This window comes from Juglans regia, chromosome 2 (assembly GCF_001411555.2).
Source record: "Juglans regia cultivar Chandler chromosome 2, Walnut 2.0, whole genome shotgun sequence".
NCBI lineage: Eukaryota > Viridiplantae > Streptophyta > Magnoliopsida > Fagales > Juglandaceae > Juglans > Juglans regia.
The window spans coordinates 23,393,767-23,403,747 of NC_049902.1; the positions used below are offsets into that span (position 1 = coordinate 23,393,767).

Below are 9,981 nucleotides of genomic sequence, written 5' to 3' on the forward strand. Positions count from 1 at the left end.
CCAATTACCCTTACAATTGAGAGAGGAGTTTTGAATAAGATGACCTTTTAATTTTTTAATTTTTTTATATTGAAAAATAATACTTTGGTCTTTTTTAGACGGATGTTAGTGATAAACACTTTGGAGGGTTTGATGCAAACATTGATAGTGGGTGGAGCTACTCACCTTCTCATGGGTTATTTGTCTGATGTTAAAGACCCACTTGTGGAGGTTTACTCAAACCACCTTGCCCTCGCAATCATTGTAGGTTTTGCGCACCACTTGGATCTTGTCGTACCTATACACTAGCATTTACCGGATGTTGTATTCACTCCTTAGGTCGCTCAAGATTGGGGCGCTCATGAGCATGTGCTTCACACTTAAACCATATCATGAAGTGATCCTTCTAGTTCTTGCAACGAGAGTTGTACACTCTAGGATTGTATTTTATCATCACTCTTGAAACTACATGAACAATTGGGAGAGCTAAAAATTTGCCATGGACATACAACATAAAATGTAAGCCTAAATCACAAAGACAGACAATTGAGGTAAAAAAAACTCATTAAACCCAAACGGAAGTACTCAGCCTTGATAGTAGGAAAATGAAAGCAAAGAAAATCTCTAATTTGCTCAGCTTGACTAGAACCCTAAACCTGATTTGCCCACTCTGAAATCTGAATCTGCAAGTCTAAATCCTGCTTGAATAATATCTCATCTCTCCTTTAAGCCCCTCTCATTTGCATCTATAACCATTAATCTAAGGGTAATCTCAAACTTCAGAGATGGATGAAAAAACCCATCAGAAAGGAGATGAGAAGCTTGGTCAACAAAATGGGAGATGGATGAGAAAGTAATTTTGTTCATGGGCCATAATGTTAGCCAATCAAACAAAATGTACTGTTCTTGAAAAAATTATTAGGTAGTCTCAGGGTACGAATGATGCAGTAATAACATTATGTACGTATTAATTTTTAATGACATGACATCATATGATAAATAGAAAGTACGATGCATCATACTCTCGGACTACCTGTTCATGAGTGATAAACACTTCTATTTATATAAGAAGATATATTTAGAGGGATTCCAACAACACGTGTCATATAAAGGAATGCTTTTCTCTAATCTTTTTAACTGGTTTTTTTAAACACATCACAAACATTTCATTACTTAATCAGAAACATCAGCATATACAAAAGGATAAATGTTCAAGGGTACATCCTCTAAAACTATTACATCATCATGTAACAATAAAAGCTCCTTTTGCCAAGTGATGGGCCACCTGGTTTGCATGTTCTTATATGAGTGAAAGATAACAATAACTGTTTAATTTCTGAAATGATATATGTCTACAGCTACTAAAATCCTCTTTCTCACTATTAGCCGCATCAACAATCTGCAGAGCATCTCCTTCAAAAGCCACTTGTGTAAATCCCAGGTCCAGACAAAAGCACACGGTAAGAAAAGCTCCCCAAGCTTCAACATTGAGCCTCGTTTGTTTTTAGAAAATATTTCGTCTCATCTCATCTCATCTCATCTCATATAGTCATTATAACTTTCATAACTTCCAATACAAAATAAAATAAACAATTCAATTTTTTTCAAATCTCAAAACAAAAATAATATTAAAAAATATATTCTAACAATACTTTATTTAACTTTTTAACTTTAATCTCAACTCATCTCATCTCATATGCGAAAATAAACGAGCCTCCCTAGTTTGTTTTAACAATTATTTCCATCTCATCTCATCTTATATCATCTAATCATTACAATTTTTTTAAATTTTCACATAAAATAAAATAAACAATTAAACTTTTTCTAATAATCAAAACAAAAATAATATTAAAAAATATATTATAATAATATTTTATTCAATTTTTAATTTTTATCTTAACTTATCTTATCTCATCTAAAGCAGATGAGGCCTTAGGTGAAAAAAAGTCAACCAAGGTAATTGTTTGCAAGCTAGTACTTGTCCCTTGTCATCTCTGATCACCGTCATAGCACCAATATTACCAAGTTCCTTTGCTATAGCTATATCTCAAGAGCATTAGTATTGGATTCATCAAATTTATCTTCAAATTTTGATAAAAAGTACATATTTTTCATATATCTAGAACTTCATTATCCATAACTCCACATTGAATTAGCTATTGAATTCATCAAAATAATAATATAATATTATTTTTTTAATAATAATATTTTATTTTATTTTCATATTTTATAATTACACTAATTATATGTTAATTAATAATTTAATTTCATAATGATTACACTAATTTAATTTAATTCTTACATTATTATTACAAGATAGTTAGAGATCAAACGTGAATAAAAAGGACCATTAGAGATTAAAAGTGAATAAAAAATAGATTTGATGAGTGAACAGTAGCTCTTGAAATTTGAAGAAACTTATAAAATTACTATAGTTCAAAGTTTCACATTTATCTTTTTGGCTAATCCAATGCAGCTCTCTTTTAATGAAATTCATCATATTTTACATTTGACTAAGCTTTTGATGAAACCAATACCAATGCTCTTAACCTTGACAAAACTCCTATTTGGCACCTGCCTTTTAGGAAATGTCAACTATCGGTACATAACAGGAGAAAGATAGTGTTGCAGATCTTAAAATTCTACAAGATGTTTCTTTGCTTGAGCAATTAACTGTAAAGGGTGATCAAAAGAATTTCTGAAGACGAGAATTTCTTCTAAATCAGATGCTACGGGCTATACACAGCATAAGATCCTTGTCTTCCTTACATACCCTCTGCTGAAAATGCATGCATAACTGCTGAAAGGTCAGATTTTGTAGAGATGATTTTTGGAAAACTATACAACAACTACCCCACACATCCTGTGTAGAATGACACTACCACAATATATGTTCCATGGTTTCAGGTTTCAGCCTCTAAATAGACAGCTGGGTTCTTCCAATACCTTTTGTTTATAAAGATTCCAACATCTAGGTAAAAGGTTGTTACATGCCTTCCAGACAAAAGTTTTAACGTTATTAGGAAGGAAAATGCTAAGTAGCTTCCTGATTTTGCCTCATCAATTAGACTGCTCGTGTATTTTAAATTTTTATGTATTTTAATAGTTAATAAAATGAGTCTTAGATGACTCATAGTTATTTCCTTTTCTAAATGATAGGTACTCTTAACTGTCCCGAAGATATTATCATTGTAAATTTAACATTAATACTAGAAAGTTCTGTCAAAAAAAAAAAAACATTAAGACTAGAAAGAAAAAATCATTCAAATTTATATGAATTAATAAAGTTATATAAGAAGAGTCGTGCTATACAAAAGTCACACATATTATATACTGTTTAAAAAATTTATAATTTTATTTTTTATTCTCATATTTTATAAAATATGAGAATAAAAGTATAAAATTATATATTTTTAAGTGACGTGTAAGAGCGTAAAGTTTACGTTTAAAAATTTTCATATAAAAATTAAGGAGTTTTACAATCAATTAGTTCTTTGTAGTAAGAAAGTGTTCATTTAATAAGGAAAGAGGGTAGTCGAACTGCCGAATTAGTTCTATTTACGCCTCAATAAATAATTAAAGAAAAAGCCCCTCCCCTTTACCAGCGTTTTAAACCCAAAATAACGAAACAACAACAAACAAAACAAAAACATTAAAAAAATAAAAAATAAATAAGCAGCGAAAATCACGGATTCACGAGGACAAGAAGGAATGGATACTCTGTAAAGCCTTTCGATTTTCGTCTCCTCGGTGGCGACGAAACCTGCTACATTGTTCGGTATTGGATCTGATCCTATCCCACAGATATCCAGAAAGCTAACGAACGAATCTGAATTCCCATTAGATCTCGGGAATTTTTAGTGAGGCTTTTTTCTTTGTTTCTGATTCCGTTTCAGCTCCAAGCTCACACCCTTTCCCGCTTTTGTTTGAATCCGCATTGAATGCGGATTGCGGCGTTTGTGATTCCCTACGGATCTGATTGGACCTTCGTCAGAAACTGCATTGGTTGAGTCTTCCGGGAAATTTTCTTCCAATTTTACAAGAAAATAAGCTGATGGATCCTTTATCCACAATTAGCGAAGAGCTAGCTGATATCAACGGACAGATCGGTGACATCTTTCGAGCATTATCGTAAGGATCACGATTTTCTTTCTTTATTTTGCTTAGATATCTTCTATGAGATTGTTGGGGAATTTATAGGTTGATTTATCTAATGTGAAACTGGTGGTCTAATGTGAAACTGGTGGTGTCCCCGCCTCTTTTTTTTTTTTTTTGTTTTTCACAATATTGGTATTCAAAGCCTCTGCTAAACTTGTTTCGGTGCTTAATGTTATTGCATTTTGCAGCTAGTATTCCCTCAGTTATGGATGAAAACCTAGCTTTCTGAACCATAACATCTTGTGAATTTTCAGACGCAATATGTATTCTCATGTCTGATTGTTTCGTATAATGTGATTCTCTCAGAAATGGCTTTCAGAAGTTGGAGAAGGTTAAGGACTCCAATAGGCAAAGTAGGCAGTTGGAAGAACTCACGGAAAAGATGCGCGAATGTAAGAGGTATCCGACAAAGGACACACCACACAACGCCCCTAGACGCTCTTTTTATTTGTTTAGTGAAGTTGTGTTTTTTGGGGTAACGGAGTTAATGATTACATATTTGTCGTGGGAGGAAAGTAATGCAATGAACTTAATGCTAAGAATGTCTAAGGGCCAGGTGATTCTTGATCTCTGAAGATCATGAGCAATGATTGAATGATTTAAAAGTTTTGGATAATTGAATCTGTTAGGTTTTATTGATTGTACTTTTGAATTAGATACTGGTGATTGGATGTTTTCAAGTCCATTTGTGCGGGGGTGTGTCACCTGATAAGCTTTCAAGCAGCCGCCCAATTGAAATAAGTTATTAGAAGTAACAGAGACCCAATTCAAAATTTGATTGTTCTGTTCAAATCCCTGATCTGTATTTATTTGGATGTCATCTTTATCTTCCTATACCAGGATCTCACCATAAGCGTATTGCAGAAATAAAATTGGTGGGCTATAAAAATGAAGGTACTAAGAGGTTTTGATAGTCACGAGATTAAAAATGTCTGACTGCAAGTTCCTATGCTATGAATGTCCTGTTAACATCTGTAAAAAATGCCTAAGGACTTTACCATGCTAAGATCAAAAGATCATGGTAATTTTAATATAATGTTGGATGCTTAGTTTCTGGCCAAATGCAATGTTGTACTTTACTAATTGATGCTTGAAAGTTGCACAAAGCTGGACATCTAAGATAAGTGTCTTATATAATGCTGTTGCTGCTGCTCTGTGTGTGTATGAGTTTGTGTCTGCATTTTCTTTTTTCCAGTGGTCTTTGGATCAAATGTCATCTCCTCCCATCTTAGATTGTTCATGGGCTGAATCCCATTTGGGTGCTTGAGTTGTACTTATCAATAAAAGAAAGTGTTTTCCCTTCCCTTTCTATTCCTTGTGAGTTTTTCTTTTCCTGGTCAGTGGTCAGAAAGACTCATTCAGCTTGTCTTCTCAGGCTTATCAAGGAGTTTGACAGAGAAGTCAAGGACTTGGAGAGTAGAAATGATCCAGGCACTAATAAGATGCTGAGTGAGAAAAAACAGTCAATGGTGGGTTGTTATCTTAATTTTTATTTGGCCTATGATAATCTGCATATGTACCATGTGGTGCACACTGATTGTTTCCAAGTTGTTGATTGATGTTAATACTTTATGCAGATCAAAGAGTTGAATTCATACGTTGCTCTTAAAAAGCAGTAAGTTAACATCATTCATAATTTACTGTTATTTAGTTCTCAAAGCAGCAAAAGATAATTCCATGCATCTTAAATATATCTGAATGTCATATACTCTACTTTTTGGCCATGTTCTTTTCTTAGTATCAGGTTTCTTTTTATACTTTTCGTTGCTTCCTCTGTACCAAATTGAGTGTCACACCCTTCTTTTTGTTTGTGTATGTGATCTTTCAATCAAGTGTCAACCTGTAAAAAGTATAAAGCATCAAAATTTCCACTTTATTGGTAACTAAGATGCTAATATTGTTAAACCACTATAATATATTAATGTGTCGTTGTATTGAGCTTCTTTAATTTTCTACTTTCTCAGACGCGAGACAGAATTTAGAACATTGTGGCAATAGCCATATCATTTTAAAGCACTGTTCTAAGTTACCTTAGATGATATTACTTCCACCGGTTGGGAAATGATTATTTTCTCTACTTAAAAGTGAGGATGGCACTATGTTGAAAGAAATGAAGAAAAGTTGTCTAAGATGGCTTGGTCTTGTACAAAAGTACTTCATAAATGCAGTGTTAAGAAATAGTGATTTGATCATATGGAAGGAATACAAAAGAATTAGAGTGAGGCAACAAACAAATTTAGTAGTAGTGAAGAAGAACATGATAAACACAGGTGATGGAGATCATGATGTTAGATAGGATGGTAGAGAAAAAAGATACATGTATTCAACCTTAATCATTTTGCACTAAAGCTGGGTTTAGTTGAGTTTGGATGAAGTCTATATTAGATGAGTCAAGATACTGGATTGTATTGAGGCCAACTTGCTTATTAATTTGAAAACTGTCAACTATTGAAAGATGATAATATTTTTGCATGATGTGTTTGATGACACTCATTTGCTCATGTGCGTAGTGTGATAATTTGGTTTGTTTATAAATCATTTGCATCACTGAGAAGTGAGAACTAGTTCTATGCTTTTGATTTCTTTTAGGAATTATTTTCATCTCGTTTTGGATACAGATATGCAGCCAATCTTGATAACAAGCGACTTGATCTCTTTGATGGGGGCACTGAAGGATATGGGGAGGAAAATGTCATGCTAGCTTCCTGTAAGTTTAGATCCTTTTCACCAGCATGCTAATTTTGACTGATGCTTCTACTACTCTTGGCTGTGTTCTATGCTGAAATAAGAGTTTGTTATGGGTATGTCCCTACTGCTCATGCCTTTTTGTATACAAGGCATGCAGATTAAAGGATACCTGCTTAACTAATTTCTGTTTGGTTGTTGATTTGTACTGGATATTTGTCTTCTATAAATATTTACACGTAAAAAGATGCCAGATTTTAGGTACCTGACAAGTGAACTTGCTTTGGGTGGTTACTTTAGTGATCGATTCCAATTTTAAAAATTTTGATTGGATGCATTACAGTACCTTGGATGGCTGCAATCTATTGTACAAGTAACTCTTTTAACCTCTCATTACTTGGCAAATTTGTTGAATTTAATCTTTTCAGAGGTTATATTGATAAATCTATCATTAATACTTTTAAATACACATCTCTACATATGCAGTGAGTAAACACATCTATTCATACATATGAAAAATAAAGATGGTAATGGTAATTTGACAATGTCACTGTCTCATTGGCATGGCGAAACCAGCGTAACAGTAACATCGGATTGCTGTTTTATATGATCGGAAAAATTGGGGATTGCTGTGCAACTGTAATGTTTAATTGGAGTACATGTATGTATTCAAGAGCAATCAATGCCTAATTTTAAATTCAAATGTACTGTAAAATTTAATTTAATGCGGTAAACAATTCTCCAATATGAAGTATAATGGATGCTGAGATAGATGCTATATGTTTTGCAGCCATGACAAATCAACAGCTAGTAGATAGTGGAAACCGGATGATGGATGAGACTGATCAAGTCATTGAGAGGTCAAAGAAGGTTTGATTATCCCCGAAGACAATTTTCTTGTGAAAATACCATGATCATATGTTGTTCTAATACTTGTCTATTTGTTACGAGAAGGTTACAGATGTCAGATTATATCTTGTAGTTCTAGAACATACTAGCACTGTTTAGTCTTCCTTGAATATCACTTGAACTAGTTTGTATCAAGACCTGAACAAATTATGGAATATTATTTAGCTAATTGACATCAAATACACCCTTCTCCCAACAAAACAAAGAAATAGAAAGAATAAAATTATCCTGTGGAATGCACGTTTTGCACTCTCATATTACCAGGTTCTTTTCAAATTATAAATCTTGTTTTGCTAATTGACATCAAATACAATCCCCAACATGGAATAAAAAGAAAAAGGAAGGCATAAGATGATCCTGACTTTAAAGATCAATGAAAAATAGGACGTGGCACAATCTGGATTGTCATATTGTGATTGAGGGTGCAAATTATAAAAAAAGTGGTAGTTTGGTAGTTGAAATTGAAAAAAGGGTGATACGGTGTGAAATGTAATTTCCACAAATATTTTTACCGTTTTCAAAGTTTGAAATTATTGCAAAGAAAGTAATGAATCTGTGTTTGTAACAGGTTGTTCATGAAACCATCAATGTTGGAACTGAGACGGCAGCAGCACTAAAGGCTCAGGTCTGTAATATGTCAGTTTTAAAGAAAATGGATGTTGCGACACTTTATTAGGTCATAATGAATTTACTCTCTCTCTCTCTCTCTCTTCCCTTCCTCCCTCCCTCCCTCCCCCCAAGCATGTGCATGCGTCCACAGACCACACACATGCACAAACACAATTTCTCACCATGTTTCATCTATGTTTCAAAAACTCCCAATGGTACTGGAACTAAGGATATTTATTGCTTTTTATGTAGACTGACCAAATGAGTCGGATTGTTAATGAGCTGGATTCTATCCATTTCTCGATCAAGAAAGCTTCTCAACTTGTGAAGGAACTCGGTAGGCAGGTCAATCTCCGTTTACTGACGTTTTCAAATATTAAGTGCCAGTTTTATTTTTATTTGTTTTCCTTGGTAGATATTGAATATTAGTTGTTGCTTACCTCAATTATCATTAGGTTGCAACTGATCGGTGTATAATGGCATTACTCTTCCTTATTGTTGTTGGAGTCGTAGCCATCATTATTGTTAAGGTAAAATCTCTCTTCTTTCTTTTTCTTTTCTTTTTTTTTGGCAGTCTCTGCTGCTGAAAAAACCCATTATCTTCTCTTATAACAAAAAAGAAAATGAAAAAGAAGAATCCATTAACTTGTGAAACAACTGGCAATATAATATTTAGCAGTTTGCATTGCTCCCATCTATTGATTTGCTCATGTCCATTTATTTTTTCTATTTTAATGAATTCTCCACTTCTATATTTCAGATTGTAAACCCAAACAACAAGGACATCCGGGATATTCCTGGATTAGCCCCGCCAGCAATGACTCGTAGATTACTTTGGAATGCTAGTTGAAAAGGGATTATTTTATGAGGTTGAAGATGATTTTTCCTTGTGATTGGATGGAACATCAGTTGGCGAAACTCATTATAGAGATCTGTTGTGGTTGAGTTGCGAAGTTATTTAGAGGAAAACTTTCCCATGAGTTAGGCCAACTTTTCTGAGTGATAGTCTCTCTCAACCTACTCTGTGGTGAATTATTAGGTTTAATTTGAAGTGGTCCTTTTGATTATATCTTCTACCCCGACTGAAAAATAATTCATAGTTAAGGGAGTCTCAAAATGTGTAGATTATGTCCATTCATACCATGTATTGCCACGCTTGCTTTTCTTTTCTTTTTTTATGTGAATGTATTGTCACACTTGTAAGATACTTGCACTGCTCTTCTTTATTTGTTTGTTTCTTTTATTATTATTATTATTTATTTGGCAATATCATATGCAGCATTAAATGTTTCTCATTATTTATTTATTAGGCAATACCATATGCAGCACTGATTCCTTCATGGTCCCCGCAAATTTTGTTTGTCATCTTGTTTTGAAACCAAAAGATACCATAATTAAGATTCAAGAAACCAAGCTAGCTAGCTACCAAGATATATCTAGTACTAAAAACGCTCAAGAAACCAAGCTAGCTAGCTAGCTACCAAGATATGTCTAGTACTAAAAATGCTCTCCCTTCTCTCTAAGCTCTCAAACTCGAGATCTGGCTGAAAGGAGTGGGAGCTTCAGCTCCTTCCCCCCTCCCTCCCTCCCTTCTCCTTTGTCCGTTTTCTTTTCCGTGTAGTGTTTTGGTTTTGGTTTTTG

At 33.7% G+C, this 9,981-nt stretch overlaps 1 protein-coding gene across 2 annotated transcripts; it reads left to right on the forward strand.

Moving 5' to 3' along the window:
• Positions 1-3,648: 3,648 nt before the first annotated feature.
• On the forward strand, positions 3,649-9,564 carry LOC108991586 (novel plant SNARE 11-like). Of its 2 annotated transcripts, XM_018965905.2 has the most exons (11): positions 3,649-3,757; positions 3,876-4,110; positions 4,444-4,536; positions 5,513-5,606; positions 5,715-5,752; positions 6,756-6,844; positions 7,613-7,692; positions 8,300-8,356; positions 8,593-8,685; positions 8,796-8,870; positions 9,101-9,564. In XM_018965905.2, the coding sequence occupies exons 2-11, from the start codon at positions 4,034-4,036 to the stop codon at positions 9,188-9,190; spliced, it is 786 nt and encodes a 261-aa protein (XP_018821450.1). In that variant the 5' UTR covers positions 3,649-3,757; positions 3,876-4,033; the 3' UTR covers positions 9,191-9,564. The 2 variants fall into 2 exon arrangements, with proteins under 2 accessions (XP_018821450.1, XP_018821449.1); XM_018965904.2 differs by having other exon boundaries at positions 3,650-4,110.
• Positions 9,565-9,981: the final 417 nt, after the last annotated feature.